General features: G+C 39.9%; 1 protein-coding gene across 13 annotated transcripts in view; it reads left to right on the top strand.

Annotated features, from left to right (window-relative positions):
* The window catches only part of ZNF462 (zinc finger protein 462), a 153,610-nt gene that overhangs the window by 99,534 nt on the left and 36,666 nt on the right, over positions 1-17,410 (top strand). For all 13 annotated transcript variants that reach the window (XM_016961387.4, XM_054658929.2, XM_054658931.2 and 10 more), the window contains 2 exons: positions 12,384-12,651; positions 14,519-14,655. In XM_016961387.4, the coding sequence (XP_016816876.3) occupies positions 12,384-12,651; positions 14,519-14,655 (405 nt within the window). The remainder of the gene's footprint in view (positions 1-12,383; positions 12,652-14,518; positions 14,656-17,410) is intronic.

Here is a 17,410-nt window from a genome sequence, read left to right as displayed (position 1 = left end):
TGCAGACCTAGAAGGAGGCTCCTCAACATACTCTGGGAGCTGAAAAGTTGTCTGTTTTCCAGTTGTTGCTGGGTTTTGCCATCTATATAATGGGAAGTAATAATTCTCATAAGGTCATGGTGAAGGGCAACAAGAGACTTTACAAAAAACTCTGACATAGATGCTAGACAGAGCTGGCTAAGACAGTGAAAGGTGAACCTGGATCTCACTACCTGATCCCTCCAGCTTCTTGGAAATTTAATACCCTACACCTGAATCCAGCATCACTGGGCAGCATTTCTGTGGGGTGAGTTTGGAGTGGGTGGAGGAGCTATCCTAAGGGAACAACCTACTGCTTTAATGGTGATTAAAAATATAGCTTAACCTAGAGCGAGGATTTTCTTACACTGCATGGAAATAGGTGAAAATAAAAGAAAAAAAGGGTTAAGAAACCCACTGGGTTTGTTGGCTCAGAGACTCCCGCTCGGGGACAATTTTAGAAGAGCTCTGTGCTTTGAAATGTGGCTGCTCATTCTTGTTCTTGATCAACCATAGCCTTTCTCACCTGATTTCCGTGTAGCATCACTTAGAGCTCTACGTGTATCTAAATATATATATGCTTATACCCAGATGTGCTCTTTCCTCTTGATTATCGAATCTTTTAAGAAATCTCCACAGTTGTTCCCTCCGGGCTCTCACAGCACTGTTCATAGCAAGCCATCAATTGTGACCAACTCCTTGAAGTCAGTAGGCATCTTCCCTCCAGTCAGGTCTTGAGGAGGAAGCACTGTGGCCTTGCCCACGGCCTGTGAGCTCTAAATACCATCTGAGGTTGCTCACAAGCTCTCTACGGTTGAGGCCAAGTCATTTATATAAAGAGGCTTTTGTGCTCAACACTTTTTGTTGGATTTTTTCAGTGTGGTAAAGACATCTATATGATCTAAACGAACAGCAGGAAACCTTACTTCCTCATCACACAATTCAAAAGAGTCACAGGTGAATTATGCATTCGGTATTGTGAGAGCTTCTCAATTAACAATGGCAGATGCCACCCAGAGTTTCCTCCAAAAAACATTAGAAAAAGGATCCTTCACCACACATTCATTTCCCTACAAGTTTCCTGCCTGTTTCAAGGAGGGTTTTTAAGAACACACACTTTGAATTACAAATACCGTTTAATGAAGAAGGAATAGGTACAGTGGCAGAAAAAACAAACACACACATTTTTGGGACTGGGCATTCAGGATCCCCAAGTTATGCTTCTGTTTCTTCATTGGTTACCTGGGCAACATAAACCCATATCTGCTTTTCTGAGCCACTACAAGTCTTTAGGCAAAATGGATAGTCTGTATGCTACATATCTGGGATGAGTGCATTTCTAATAGAGGAAAATAGGTAAAACAGTGTATACAGTGAAAATATAGTTCTAAACACCTGAAGGTAATCCATGAATACCTTCTCACAGATTGCAAAGGGCTCTATTTGTATGGTCTCAGGTGTTGATTGTTTATCAAAAAGCTATGATGCATTTAAATACATGGTACCCATTACACCTGAGCATCTCACAAACATCGATGCCTACTGATGGGTGAAAAAAATGAGGGATAGAGAGCTGCATACTGAATAATCTCAAGTGGCTTCCAGATGTGCTGATAGCATGTGTTTTGAGTTTTGGCTTATAGCTGATTTAGGGGCAAGACTAGAAATTAATGCCTTTGGTTTCTTGAGACAGCCATGGATTCTGAATTACATTGCATTCAAGTTCTTAAATGTTCAGAAGCCATTGTCCGTGTAATTAAAAAAGACCCAGGCTTATTTCAGCAAACATGGTTCAGTGTTTCAGTGGGAAGACTCTTAAACCTCAGTATCCAAAGAGAGAGTAGCATTTGGTCAGTTGCATTTTCTTTTTAAATCTGGGTTTTCCAGAACAGTATTTTCAGTTTGTACTCTTTTTTTTTTTTTGGATGTTTGTAGCATGTTTGTTGAGCACTTGCTTTAGGCCAGCCACTGGACTTAAGTTCTGGGGTACATCGACTTAAAACAATTATAGATAGATGGATGGATGCACACATGGATACATGAATGGATAGATGGATGGATGGCCTAATTTCAAAGAGATCATAGTCTGGTAGGGGCAAAATAAATTAACCTTAATACAGCATGATATGTAGTAGTAGGGGAGTCTAAGGGGGGAATTTAATATGTGTATCTAGAAGGGTCAAGGAAAATCTTCGTGGTGATGGCAGATTTGGACTGAGTTCAGTTTTGAAAGATGAGTAAGTTTGTCAGACTGAAAAGTATAAGAAGGATATTGCAAGAATGTACAACAATGCAGGGGGAAAAGGCATAAAAAGTGAATATTAGAAGCCTTGTATGTGACTGGCATTAAGCATAGCATGGAAACAGTGTGGGCATGGGAGTGAGGATCGGCCTGGAAAGATGAAGGAGAGTGTGAGCCCCATGGTTCAGAGTTTGGACTTTTTTCTGTAAGAAAGTGAGTATCATGATCACATTTGCATTTTAGAAAAGAAAGGAATCATAGGGGGAGAAGAAACTGGAAAATGGAATGCCAGTTAGGAACATGTTGCAGTAGAAGTTCACACAGCAACCATGAGGGCCTGAACAAAAGCCATGGCAGTGGGCTAGTGAGTGGATCACAGAGATAGAGTTTCTCAGGAGGCTGAACCAACAGAGCTTTTGACTCATTGAATGTGTGGAATGAAAGAGAGAAATGAATCAAGGATTTATTCTGATTTCATTGACTGGGTGAATGAATGGTGATGTCATTGACAAAAAATATAGAAAGACAAATGAATATGTTCCCAAGTATACGATCTAGTAAATTGAAAAGTCCAGGAATCCTCCTTGGCCTCAGGTCAGACCTGCCTGGATTCCTCAAAAATATAAAGAAAAAACATGAGGCTTCACACAAAATAAGGTCTTTGAGAAACCTTTTCAGTGAATGTAAGTATGATGGGAAACTAGATCTCAAAAAAGAGAAAGCTTGCCCATTTTTTGCCATGTTTGTATCATTTTGCAGGCTAATATTTTGTTTTGTTTTGTTTTCTCAATCTATTCCCTGATCATATTTCAAGGTTTTGTTTTTACTCATCAGAATGACAGGAAGTTTTCAGTGTGTGTTTCCTTCGAGTTTGGCCTCAACCTTATTTTCAGGATTAGGCGTTTGTTTTTCCGTTTGCCTCCATGACAACGGAGTCCAGAATTCCTATATATAGTCATCCAGCATCCATTGTCCCCCTGGCCATTGTATCATAATCTTGTGCGTCCAGGCCAGAGAGCTCCACTGATGACAGTAGACAAGGAGGTGCCAGAGTCCTTGGCCTGGAGATTTTCAAGGCATAATCAAAAGAAGGAAATAAAATAATGTGACTGCCTTTAGAGGCATATATTCCCCCTTAGACACTATGGAATGGAAATGGTTTGTATTCTAAAGCTTAGTTTTGAATATAATTTTCTTTTGGAATAGCCCATAGATAAAGAACATTTTTGAGGCTCTTCAGAGGAAATACTTGGAAAGTTGCATTGGTGATTTGTGGTTTTTATTGTTTCTCTGGATACCAAATTCTGCTCAGTGTTAACAGCACTTGAGAAACAGGTATTTTGAGAACGGGAATTAAATCAAGGTACAAAGGAATTCGGATAGAACCGAGAACAATTTTTTAAATCAGCAGACTTCTTGAGTCTGTGAATCATCTTGATAGCTCTGTGTTACACACTGTTTTAATAACTTAAAACAATATATATGTATCTGGACTTAACAAAGTTGTCCACAAGTTTAATCCAGGAAACATTTTCTTAAGTACCTTTCCAGGCACTTCTAAGCAATTGAGATACATCAGCGAAAAAGACAGCATGAACCCTTGCTCCTGTGGAGCTGACATTACCTGCTTGGTTGTCATTTCAGATTGACAGGAACAATGCCTTGTGTGCCTGTATAGCACGGCTGTCCACAAATTCAATCTAATGGATATTTTCTTAAGTACCATCATTAAGTATTTATGGTGATAATTAAAGTTTATGAAGTTTGTAAAGAACCTAACAGATTATCTTGTCTAAAGGCACCTAAAAAAATTACTGCAGTAAAAAGCATATAACATGGGAATTTACCCTCTTAACAAATTTCTAAGTATATAGGATAGTATTGTTAACTGTATACACATTGTTATACAGCAGATCTCTAGAACTCTTTCATCTTACATGACTGAAACTCTATATCCATAGAACAACAACTTTCCACTTCCTTCTACCCACAGCCCCTGGCAACCACCATTCTACTGTCTGTCTGTATGGGTTTGACTGCTCTAGGTGCCTCATAGAAGTGGCATCATGCAGTATTTGTCCCTCTGTGACTGGCTTTAGCATATAACAAGATTTCCTTCTTTTTTAAGGCTAAATAATATTCGTGTGTGTGTGTGTGTGTGTGTGTTATACACCACATTTTCTCTCATTCACATGTTGATGCTTCTACCTCCTGGCTATTGTAACTAATGCTGTAGTGAACATGGGAGTACATATCTCTTCAAGATCTTAATTTCAGTTCTTTTGGATAAATATCCAGTAGTGGGATTGCTTGATCATACGATAGTTCTGTTTTTAATTTTTTGAGGAAATTCTATGCTATTTTCCGTGAGACTGTACCATTTTGCATTCCAAACAGCAGCACTCAAGGGTTCCAGTTTCTCCACAGCCTTGCCAGCACTTATTTTCTTTTTTTGATAATCACCATCCTAACTAGGGAATCCTTTTCAAAATGCCTTAAGCATTTTAATTTCATTTAAAATGTAAATACATGTATTCACCAGTATTGTGATACAGGGTAAAGCCTATGTATTTGAATCTCGTTCCTTTGATTGAAGTTCCCTGTTTTCTCCCTCGTGTAAACCACACTCACCTACACTGCGTTGTGTGTTACTTCCAGTTTCCATTTCTTTGAAGTGGAATGAGAACTTAGACATTTGTGAAACAGTCTTAGAGCAGAGTCCTTCTAGATTTTTATGTTCTCAATCTTTTATAGTTGGTCTTGCCAAAATGTAACTTAACAGTAATTTTTTTTTAGCAACTTGACTTTATCAAGTCTTTTCAAAGCATTCAACATAGCTTTCATAGAAATAACACTTTTATACCTATATTTTATCTTATAGAATATTAATTAAATTGAATGAGCTCAGTAGCAAATATAACTGGTACAAAAAAGTTTTAAGAGCAAATGAAACTGATGATTCTTGTTAGCATTAGGTCCAGTGCTAGAAGCAGAAATGGATGGACCTGCTAAAGGATGGTGTACAGCATCAGCCTAGACACCACTGTTGCCATGGTTCTTCTTTGGTTAGAATGTTTTAAGGTCAGAGACATTGATCTAGCCAAGTTTGCTTAAGGAGGACTTGTAAATGTAATATGAGGTATAATGAGATCAGGGCAAGAATCACAATGTGTATGTATTGGCAAAGCATAGAGGAAAGCAAAGAGTTCTGTTTGGATTGCTGGGAAAAATCTTCACAGAGGGTGTGACATTTCAGCTGAGTTTTGAAGGATGGGTAAGAATTTGCCAGGGAAAAAGAAGAGAAAGCACACTGGTGGCGTTGATTAAGGATCCCCAAGGATGCAATACGTAGAATTTGCAAGAAATTGGAAGCTAGCTGGAAGTGAGGCTGGAGACATGGGCTGAGACGAGACTGAAGAGCTTTACTCTTGAGCAATAGGGCACACTCATATCATAATCATATATGAGTAATGATATGTATGCTGGCTGAACTGGAATTGATCTTAGAAGAAGAAACACCAGGTAGGAGACTTCAAGAGTTGCCCATATGTAATAGGAGGACCTCAATGAACAAGGGGTAGGGAAGGCAGGACTGAGGAGGAAAATGAATGGAGGCGGGTCATGAGGCATGTCTCTGATGCGTTATACCTGTTTAAATGTGCTGCCACAGGGAAGGGAGAAATCTGAACCTTTGAAGGAAGAATCTCACAATTTGAGCTCAAACAAAGTGGTGGGCCATTTACCAACATTCAGAACGCAGAAGGAGATGTTTAGGGAAAGATGGTGTCAGTTCTCAACGTGGTGAGTTTCAGGACTCCATCAGACACAAAGCTTGAACAGTCTTTCAGCTTTAGATGAAGACTCAGATGATCACAAAGCTCATTAGGTTTCCCATTGCAGAATTCTGTTTCTGGTCACTACAGATTCCTGGATCACTGTCGCATACATGAAAATACTGAAACTATTTTTGTCCTTTGCCTAAGTTTATTAGCAGTTGTATAATAGAAGTTGCATGGCATCCCAAAAGTTTCCTGGCTATTAAATAAAGTACATTTTTAGCTACCCTCTTACCTTTGTTTGTGTACCTTTCTCACATTTTCTTCACTAGAAATAATGTTCTATACGTCTAGCTTATTTGGGTTCTCCCTCAACCTCCTCACTTTGGGCATTTACAATATCTTAAGTTATCCACAGATAATATTCTGTTTCTAATGGCCCATGCTACCAACCATTAGTTGCTAAATAGTCTGCTTTTCAGAAGAAAATTACAATCCATGTATTATTTTAAACTTCCTATGCTATTTTAGAACTTGGCGATTTTAAATTGTCCCTTACACAACCTACCCCACCCTCTGATGTACATGTTTTTCTGTTCAGACTCATCATTTCTTTACCCTAGGGAAATTAAGTCATTTTTTTTCATTGTGATAATAATGTAGTTGTTGAATTTCTGTTTAGTTTCTCCAAAATGTACGACTTAAGGTGGAGGTGTAGTGAGTTGAACGTTTAGGTAGCTGCGTGTCTAGTGTTGATTTCATTAATTAGCACACTAATTAATACTAGTTATATTTATTAATGGACACTCATAGTTCTCTTGACATCCCCTCTCCATCTCTCTCACTCCCACATTCTGTGAGGTACAAAGTGCTGCTGATTTTTCCTTCCTTCCCCTGCCTGTTTATAAATGCCTCTATTAAAACATTTTGTTTGCATTGTATCACGATCAATTATTTACATCTTTGTCTGAGAAAGTGAGTTGCTTGAGGTCAAGGCTCAAGTCTTACTGTCCCAGAACAGGGTCTCCTATTTACTTAAATGCTCAGTAAATATTTGCTGAATGAATGGGTGTAATTGAATCATTTGCCCCTTGGCCACCTCTAAAATTTGCTTGCCTAAAATTCCTTGTCTTTTATTTTTTCTTGGTACTTGATTCACACTGACCAACAAGCCTGTCTTCCAAGTCTGCACAAAAATCTAGCTCAAATATAATTAAATGTAGTTGCTGGCACTAAGGTACTTCTGTTCCCTTTCACCTTCACTCATATTCTCTATGCAGGGCTGCAGAAAATTGAGAATTGATCCTCTGGTATAGCTTCCTCTTTGTATCACTTAGAGCATGCAAGGGGGCTGTCCTCTGCGGCTCCTACAATTTGCTGCCCAATTGACTCTTATTCTTCCTTGTGTCTTCCTTAAACTTACAATAGCTGAACTCTCCTGTTACTGTTCATTTGTTCTCTTTGCCTCTTTTATTCCTTCAATCAGTGGGGTAAGTTTACTAGACATGGAGAGGCCTGTATTTTCATAAGTCAACTGCTCAACTGTCTCCCCTAATAAATATGAGTTTCTAGAAGGCATCTCTCATGTCTTCTTTGACTTTGGATCCCCAGAGCCAGCACATGACCTGGCACTAGCACAATGTTAACTAAATGTTGTGGAATTGGAACTGTGAATACTCAAGAAAGTCTCATTCTCTCAGGCTTATGGTCCATTTATTTGTCGTTTGCCTTTATAAAGTCAAATTTCTTGTGATTGTTTCATTTTTTTCTCTAAGTTTTGGAGAAAAAAAGGAAAAAAATCAAAACAACTCAAACTGTTATTCTAGAGAGCTGGAATTAGCAAAAAAAAAAAAAAAAAAAGTCCAATTTCTCCAGGAACATGAAAAATGAGAGGGTTAGGACATCCCATTTAGAATTCAGCCCTTACCTGGTTTGAAATCCTGAGCTGTTCAAGAGCCACGAAAAAGCACCCATCTCTCATTTGCATTTGTGTATCTTTCTTTTCCCAGCCAAACCCCACTTGAGGAATGTTAGAGTGTTATTATTTGAGGACAATTTATCAAGCATCTAACTAAAGCATGACATTTAGACAGATAGGTTTCCAGTTCTGGGTATTTGCAGGGCTTATCTTCACAACATGCTTCTAGAAATGTCTCCTGTGTGGTCCCTTACTTTGTTTATATAAGCATTTTGAAATTTCGGATATTCTTTCTCTTTTTGAGTCTTGCTTTATTTTTTTTCATAATGCTTCAAAATGTTAATGTTTTCTTCCCTATTCATTTTAGTGTTATTTTCTATCTATTCTATTATCATTTGCATCTGTTCTAATGTTATTTTCTTAACTATTTCAACCTTTCTATCACTTTCTCTCTTTCCTCTCTACTATGTGTTTATTGCTGAAGCAACGTTCATGTTCTTTTTGGCTCCTCTGATTTGTATCACAGAACCCTAGAGGTCACCATTGAGAACAGATGCCTAAGACACAAGATTCAGACTTTATAATCAGACAGGTCTTTGTTCAAATCCTACCTCTGCTTCTTCGTGTCTATGTGACCCGTCATCCTCAGCTTCAGCTACCTCACTGGTAAAATTGAGATGTAAACCCAATTAGACCGCACACCATAGTTGTGAGAATTAATTGCTGGCTTCTGAATAAATTCTAAATCCTATAGGCACTGTGACCATCATTGCTAAAATTCTAATTTGATCCTGATTTTAATTCATTTCTTATGATAGCTTACAAACTGGAGAACTCCATATAACTTAATTAAATTTATTTTATAACTACAATTATACATTATAATTTCATTTCTAAAACTTCGCATATAATTAAAGTCACAAGTCAGAGAATAAAACTCTTTTCTCAGACTGTATGTGTCAGGGTTGGTTGGTTGGTTGGTTGGTTGGTTGGGAATGTATGGTGATGCTAAGCCATGACCTGCTTTTAAAGGTGGACCACCTTAGTCTTTGCTGTTGGTTCCATTGTAGATACCACTGGCCATACAGGTGTTAAAGATCTAACTTGTGTGAGCCGCAGTTGGGTGCAGAACTTCCCACTGAATTCACATCCATGTGATTCAGCTGCTGTATTTCCCCATGACCAGAAGTCTGACTCTCCCAACACAAGGATATTTTTAACCTTTCTTTCCTTAAGCTCAAAATGAAAGAAAATAGTCTTAATGATGATTTTTAACTTATGTGACATGCCCTTCGCAGCTAACAATCTGTTTGCCTTTCTAACCTGGGCACAGAACGACCTCCTTCCTGCTCTTCAGGCCATGCTTCATGAACAAACAGGAATTTTATGTAGCTTAGCAAGTGGGCTTTTTAAAGATCGGTGGAATGATACACACTCATGTCTTTATCACTTTAGTGCCCAAAGTGCTAAAATCCTACATTATTCACAAATTCCACGTGAGCGAGAGCGAAATTGAGAATGTTGGCAGCAGAAAGGAAAGTAAAGCCCTAAGAAAATCCAAAAAGTTGTAACCTGGGCATTATTACAAATGTGTCCTAAATGATGGGATTTGCTTGTTTTTGTCAATAAACCTGTCCATCTGATTTTAACCAGGAGGAAAAAAAAATTTTATGACATGGACGCATTAGCTGTTCCTTTTGCACTGCCATTTGAGAAGGGCAATGAGCCTCTGTTTCTTGGAATGCTTTTCCCGTGACTTCTTGCATTTTTATTTCTTCAGGTTTTCCATACTGTATAAATACCAGAGTTAAAATATAGAATTTGTTTTTTGAGATGGATGAAATAATATGCAATAGGCCCTAGAGACAAGATAAAAATGTGTTAACTAAAAGAGATTGGGGTCCTTGGAGGGGGTCTGCCTGACAGATCAGTGCATGTGTTGAGTTGGGGGTGGATGGGAGGTCTGGGAGTGCATTCATCTGGCTTATCATCTGGCTAGGAGCCGTTCATTTCTTTATAGTTTTGCTAGAAAGGGACTGGAGATGTCAGGTACCTGGTATGTGAGATGACTACCAGCATCCATACTAATCTGGGAGATCCAGGGATGTGCCTTGTTATGGAGGGGACTGTGACTCCTTTAAGACCTAGACCATCACTTGGGAGATTTGTTTTGGTCTCTGGGTGGATTGTGGATGGTAGACAGATCACAGGCCAGCAGGACCTGGCTTTGGCCTTGCTGGTTATAGAATTTCTATTCTGCAGAGCTAAGAGTGCAAACTAGGACCAACATTACCAAGAGGACAGAAGCTATCTGGGGATCCTGGCTGGCAGTGCTCAACTTACAGCTCAAGCCTGTGATAACAGGAGAGGTGGAGTGTGTTTTGTGCTTCATTGTGCGTGTGTTTCAAGCAGAAACTAGACTTGAGGGCTTAAATAGAAAACATCTCAAACAATCCATGAAATGGTAAACAAACCTGCTATTGAATGAGAAGAATGAAAAGTTGACAATTGCATTATTGTGATCCAGAGTGGGTTCATCAGCTAGGGTAGAGGAATAAAGAAAAAGGAGATAAAAGAACTGGGTAAAATGAATTCAGTTGTCATTCCTTTCTTCCTTTGTCTTCCATTTACACCTGGTAATGAACCTATGGAGGCTTGAAGACATTGTTCAGGTTTCCTTTTGTTTTATTTTTGTGTGTGTGGCAGGTTTGTTTACAATTTCCAAAGGGGTTTTTCTCAATCTTGAGGAATATGAATTGAGGAGGCGGGGAGGAGAACAAGAAGGGGAAGATATTTGAGTGTTTTGCAGACAGGCGGTGGCCCAGCAATCAGGGAGGCTGCTCTGCTTTTGTTTTCCTGTTCGAAGAGGCTGACGGGATGGATGGTGCTGGTTTCATCAAATATGGGTTTCAGAGAATTCCTCCATGTCCTGCCTTAGGGAATTATGCTTTGGAAAATTAAGTGTCCATCAAATCAGGAGGAGGCTTGTACAGTTTCTATCCCCTTTCCCCCCTGCTTTTTGAAAGGCTTAAGAAGAGAGCCCTTTGTTTTCTTTTCAAGGAAAGTTACACTGAAATTCATCTGTGTGGTATTCATGGACTTCATTTGTGTCATTCATAGGCAGCTGTAGGTTATATAGGACAATGTTTTTGAATTTCTAACCTCCACATTGAAAGCAGCATGTTGGGAAAAGGTTCAAGACCTTTTACTTTTCCTCTCCCCCAACCCCTTTATTTATTTATTTTTACTTTTTTTTCCTCTCTCTTTTTTTTAATTCAAAGAAGAAACGCTGAGATTTCCCCTCCTCCCTCGTAGATCAGATTTCTCCACCACATGCCATTGAAGCTTCTCGGGGTTAAGATTTGTGCCTGTCATTTCCGACATTTTCCTCAGAATCGCAAACTTTAAAATACCTTTCAGGGAAACTTGTTTGGAATTTCATTTTAATGGGATTTATGAATAAATCTCCATCTTAATGCTGACTAAGCTTTAAACATCCATTCCAGGAGAACGCTATTGGATTTTTATATTTTAAAATTTAAATCACTTGAGTGTGAAGGCATAAAACATTTTTATATTTGTGTGAGTGCCTTGTGCTTGAGCATTTCTGTTAAAGACTGATTTTTTTCTTAATTTGGTTGCTTGAATAAATCTGGGCTGCAAAGGAGGAGATGTTGCATCATGTCCTTTCCTTTCTCGTGTAGACGTGTACATTATGCAGGTTTATTTTCTCACCTACAGGGAAGGGTATTCTGTGGCAACCTGTTGCCATGCTGCGATTTCCTTTAAAAAAAACAAAAACAAAAACAAAAACAAAAAAACGGTTTACTTTCTTCCTACACTTTGAAACCTTTAACCTCAAAATTTTATTTTTAAATGCCATGAGCCCTCAAAGTCAGATTAAAAGAGGTGATAGTTCCTCCCGGCATGCATTCCCCAAATCTGTGTTGTAGAATGTAAATGAAGATAAAAGATGGAATCATAATCATCCCTCTAAAAAAAAAAAAAAAAAAAAAAAAGAACTCTCAAAACTAACATTGGTCAAAAGATGCAAACATTCCGTTATAAAATTAGTAAGTTCTGGGGATCCAATGTGCAGCATAGTGACTATAATTTATAATACTTGAAATTTGTGTGGTGTACTTGAAATTTGCTGGGGGAGTAGGTCTTAGGTGTGTTCCCTGCACATTACAAATGGTAACTGTGAGGTGATGGATACGTTCATTAAATTGATTGTGGTCATCATTTCACAATAGATACATATATCAAATCATCATCTTGTACACCTTAAGTATAAACAATTTCCGTTTGTCAATTATACCTTAGTAAAGCTGGAGGGTAAAAAGAAACCTGATGTCAGGGGTTTTCAAGCATCGATCCCCTACTGTGTTCTCTGTGCCCCCGTGTCATTTTTCCCGTCTCTTCACAGACTCATCATATTCAGAGCCCCCAGATGTTCAGCAGCAGTTGAACCACTATCAGTCAGCTGCCCTGGCAAGGAACAACAGCCGTGTTAGCCCTGTGCCTCTTTCTGGGGCTGCTGCTGGCACTGAGCAGAAAACTGAAGCCGTGCTTCACTGCGAATTCTGTGAATTCTCCTCCGGCTACATCCAGAGCATCAGGCGTCATTACCGGGACAAGCATGGTGGGAAGAAGCTTTTCAAGTGCAAAGACTGCTCCTTTTACACAGGCTTTAAGTAAGTGACGTAATGAACAGCTATGGAAAACAAGGCGGCCGCCACTGCTCCACCCCTCACTGCAGGCTTCCCTTACACTTTTCTACTTGGAGCTTATGGGAGGCCCTGCACATGTGATGATGTAGGGGTTGGGTCCAGGCTTCATGAAAGGAGGGTAGTTTCAGAAGACTGCTTTGGGATTTGGGAAGGGATGAAGAGCTATATCAGAACAAATGAGTTTTAAAATTGGAGCAAATGGGCTCTCAAGTAGTGTAAGATTGAAGCAAATGATTTCCTCCCATGCGTGGAGTGGTGTTTCCCTTCAGATAACTGTCTCCTCTCCTTTTTTTAGCTTTGGAAAAAAAAGTATGTTCTTGGAAGCAAAGTCAAAGTCAAGAGAAAACATCCGGCAGTAGTGTCTTCCCTGCTCCCCTGATAGAAAATTCTTTAATTCTTAAGATCGTAGTATTGAAAGACACATAGAGAATCAAGACCCTGGCACTTCCAACACTACACTTGAGCAATCTTAGAGAGATTGCTCCAGTCTAGAAAAAGAGAATCCATAGTCACCCTTGCCCCTGTGGATGACAGAATTGATGGACTCAATTATTAAGAATGGAATGCTTCCTATGATGTAATCTAAGCTTCTGCATTTGAATCTCATCCTGTGAGATAGCGTTTAGGTTAGTGGTTACAGGTGTAGAGTGTGGAGCCTGACTACCTGGGTGATTCTGGACAAGTCACTAAGACACTCTCTGTGTCCCTATTTTGTTACCTATAAAATAAAGATAATAATAGTACCTACATCATAGGGCTCTTGTGAGCAATAAATGAACCAGTGTATCTTGAAGTACTTAGAATAGTGCCTGGCACAAAGCAAACACTAATAAGTGTAATAACATCATAGATAGAAAGCTATTATAATAATATGACATTAGATATCATAGATAAAAAGCTATTATTTTCTGTTCCTATTGTAATCAGGATCTGAGCCTTAGACTACTTCAATACATGCTTCACACCGAGAGGCTGTGGAAATTAGGCTTCATGTCCAAAGAAAAAGAAGAATTGGAAGAAGAAGAAGTCTCTTTCCCACCAGCATCATAGTAGCTGGGATTTGATGGAACGTGTGTTCTATCTCTATTAATTTGCTCCAGTTACTTTTCAGATAAATACATTTGTGATTTGGTGCTGAGAGAAGGCTAGAGGACCCCAGAGGGCAAGGGCCGACAGACAGGCAGACACTTTCTCCAGAGAGCAACACTTGGGTTCACAAGAAAGGGTCCCTGCCCATTAAAGTCTTGGCTTTATCGATTTTAATGAGACATTTAAGGCTTTGCAAATTTTGAAGATTTGAAAAGGATGGAGGAAGAGGCAGCAGTACCATTCCACCTTTAAGCTGGTACAACACCACTTAGTTTACCTAATCATCAATCATGATGATTGACTTCCTGGACAACTTGTCCTACCCCCCTTACCTGTGAAGAATTATACAGGCAGTTTCTAAGTCAACCTAGCTTTAAAATAGTCTCTCTCCTCCCAAGCATGATGAAAAATAGTTCCTTTTGTGGGATTTTGTTTTCATACTCTTAATAGACAATTTTCAAGAATAAGGTGTTTGGGGAATTTGTTTCTTTTCAAACTAAGCTCTGAACCCAGCCCAGGGCACAGTTTCCAGAAAGAAGTTACTACCATTTGACAGTGTTCAGATTTGGTTGAGTGACCAGGTTTCTGGGTGGTCAACAAACATGATTAACAGATTTTTTTTTTAGCCCCGCAAGCAGGAGAGCCGCACTTGGACATATATAACGGGTTTGCCAGCAGGAAATGTGAAAATGCAATGATCCCTGGTTACATGCATCACCTCTCCTCCCAAACTCTCTCCTAGATCTGCTTTTACTATGCACGTGGAAGCTGGGCACTCAGCGGTTCCCGAGGAGGGCCCCAAAGATCTTCGCTGTCCTCTCTGCCTCTATCACACCAAATACAAGCGCAACATGATTGACCACATCGTGCTGCACCGAGGTAACCTTTCTAACTTGGTTTTCTTGGATGCAGCGGGGGGCAGGCAGCAGAGATGGCCTTCTAGGGATGCTCTCTCAGAGTGGCAGTAGCACCTGTGCCTTGTTCCTCACCTTATCTTCAGGCAAGAAACCACAGTGATAACCACAGTGACAGCCAAAAGGGCAAAAACACCTTCCTGCTGGGAGTATTTCCTCCACCTGGAGGGAGGCAAAGGTGATGGATTCTGCAGTGAACACTTCCGTAGGGCTTCCCAGCATGGGGGATTTGTACATTCTGACAATTCTGCCACCCACAGCCTTGCGTAGACTGCATAGAAGGAATGAACAAGAAACAAAATGGGTGGGTGAAAGCAAATGTGAAATGTGGAGAGCTCTATGGCTGTGAGAGATTCTTTCAAGAAGACCAAAATGATTTCCAAAGCAGAACATGGAACTTCCCTTGAAATGGTTGGAGGGAGAGAGAATTCTTTAAAATAATATATATTATACATTCTAATAATAGTCTCTATTATATAATCTAATAATAATTAGAAAATCCATGGGCTTTGGATTTAAATTCTGGTTTTAAAGCCTACTGTGTTTAACCTCTCCATCCATTAAAAGAGATGATTGTACCTATGAGATAATGGGTAAAGTGTCCAGTGGTTTTTCATAATGGATGCATAATGACTGTTCCATAAATGTTGGTTCCTGCTGATAAACAGTGATACTTCTTTTAAGTCCACTGCAGTCTTTCTTTGAGTTGCATTTACCCTTGGCCAATTAAAACATTGTTAAACAACAGGCTTCCTCTGCATTGGAAGGAAAAATATGTAGAACCTGTTTCGTCCTGAAAAGATTCAAGCTACAGGTGGATAGAAAAAGATTACTGGAGTACTCATTGCCAGTCTTGATTGGTGTTTCTACTGATCTTTCCATCTACTTCATTCTTTCTCTCCATCCCTTCCTTTCATCCTCTTCCCTCCTATCTTCATTCCTTCGCCTCTGACCTTAGAAAGCCTTTCAATATTTGTCACATATGCCTCAAAAGCAATGAGTGTCATCTGTTGTCTTGCTGGGATGTCACTCACTCTGAAATGCTGAGTATTTGGGGGCCATTGGCAACACACCTCACATTGCCCCTGAGCCATTGCCTTTGGCCAATACATTTGTGACATTCTCACCCATGTTCATGCAAACTCAATGGAAGGCTGGACACTTAACATGCACAGATTTCCCTCCTCCCCCTTGCACTCTAATGAGACATGAGATCGTTGCTGGCTAGGATGTCCACCTGCAAGCTGGGAGAAGCATCATAGGAACATTTAGGCAGGAATTCTTGGCCCGAGTGGTCCCACCTGGTGTTCCGCCTCAGTCACCTGGCTTCCGGTCCCCCAGCCCATGTGTTGTGGTGGCTCTGTGCCCTATCACAGCTTGGTAAGGGGCCATCAGCAGGGCTGCTGCCGAGCAGACATGGCGAGTCTTCACTTTCTGTGGTTGGTTCCTTTCTTTTCCCATATTGCTGCCTGGCAGGAACAGAGCTTTGATGCCTAACAAGCTCAATGACTTTCCCTCCCTGAGCTGAGAACACAAGAAAGGGGGAAGCAAAGAGAGATTAAACACTACGACCACAAATACTCCCATAGCATTCTACCCTCAACAAAGTGCCGCTTACACGCACAGTCACTTCATCTTCCAGCAACATTGTGAAGGATACTATTACTCTATTCCCGTTGTATGCCTGTGAAACTTGAGAGTGAGACAAACTATTTTTAAAATAATTTAATGTACTTATTTGCCATCTACTTCATTTCACAAAGGTTTTAAGATATCTTAAAGATGTGTGTGCCGAACTTAAGGTTTAAAAACAAATGAGGAAATTGGGGTAAATGCAAAATAAGAAGAAACTAGTGGAAAGTTCACCTCTAAGTATGAAAAAGCTAGCTGAGAGTTTGGATACCCAGTGGATACCATGAGGTGCCATGCCCTTGTTCACAGTGGGCTGCAGATTTCACCCTGAGATTCCTTGCCTACCATGGTAGAAAAGAAAACCACAGAAGCAACCAGATTTCAACTGCTTGTTAGACTTTTTTGAACTGTCATTCAGGAAATTTTCAGGAATCCTAGACACTGAAACCTAGAGGAATTTGTCTAGCAGGTTTTCCTGAAGGGCACAGTGTGTGACGTAGTGCATATTGTGCCCATCATAAATACAATAGTAAGTTTTGCAGGGCGCATGAGAGCTGGAATCACTCACTCAAAGTCACCCAACTGGTAAGCAGTCAATCGCAGTCCTTTGATCCCATGTCTCATCACATTACCTGTCACTGGTTATTTGTGGTCTCTTCTGTTTACTTGTAAGGATCATTTTCAGAGTCCTTATCAAGGTCAGAAAACATCCATCTGAAATGAACATGAGCATTTGAGGATTAATAGTAATAATAACAACATTAACAATAATAACAACAATGGTTACTGTTGCCGGTTGCTTGCCTAGCAGGTACTGTGCTAAGTGCTTTACAGTATGTCATTTTATAGAATTCTCACAAAATCCTATGTGGTGGATGACTGTTATCCCCCATGATGAGGAAATAAATGGATTCAGAAAGGCTAACAACTTGACAAACATGAAATGTCTAGTAAGTAATCCAGCTGGGATTTAAACCCAGGCTTGTGTGACCCACAGCTCTTGCGTTTACCCACCAGGCGTCACTCTCTCACCCTGAGAGAGGTAGTGTCACCCTGTTGAGTGTTCTAGTAGCTGTGGTGGCTGGGTT

The sequence above is a fragment of the Pan troglodytes genome, chromosome 11, assembly GCF_028858775.2.
Source record: "Pan troglodytes isolate AG18354 chromosome 11, NHGRI_mPanTro3-v2.0_pri, whole genome shotgun sequence".
NCBI lineage: Eukaryota > Metazoa > Chordata > Mammalia > Primates > Hominidae > Pan > Pan troglodytes.
Note: the sequence above shows the minus strand (reverse complement) of the source record. Positions and strands in the feature narration are given on the sequence as shown.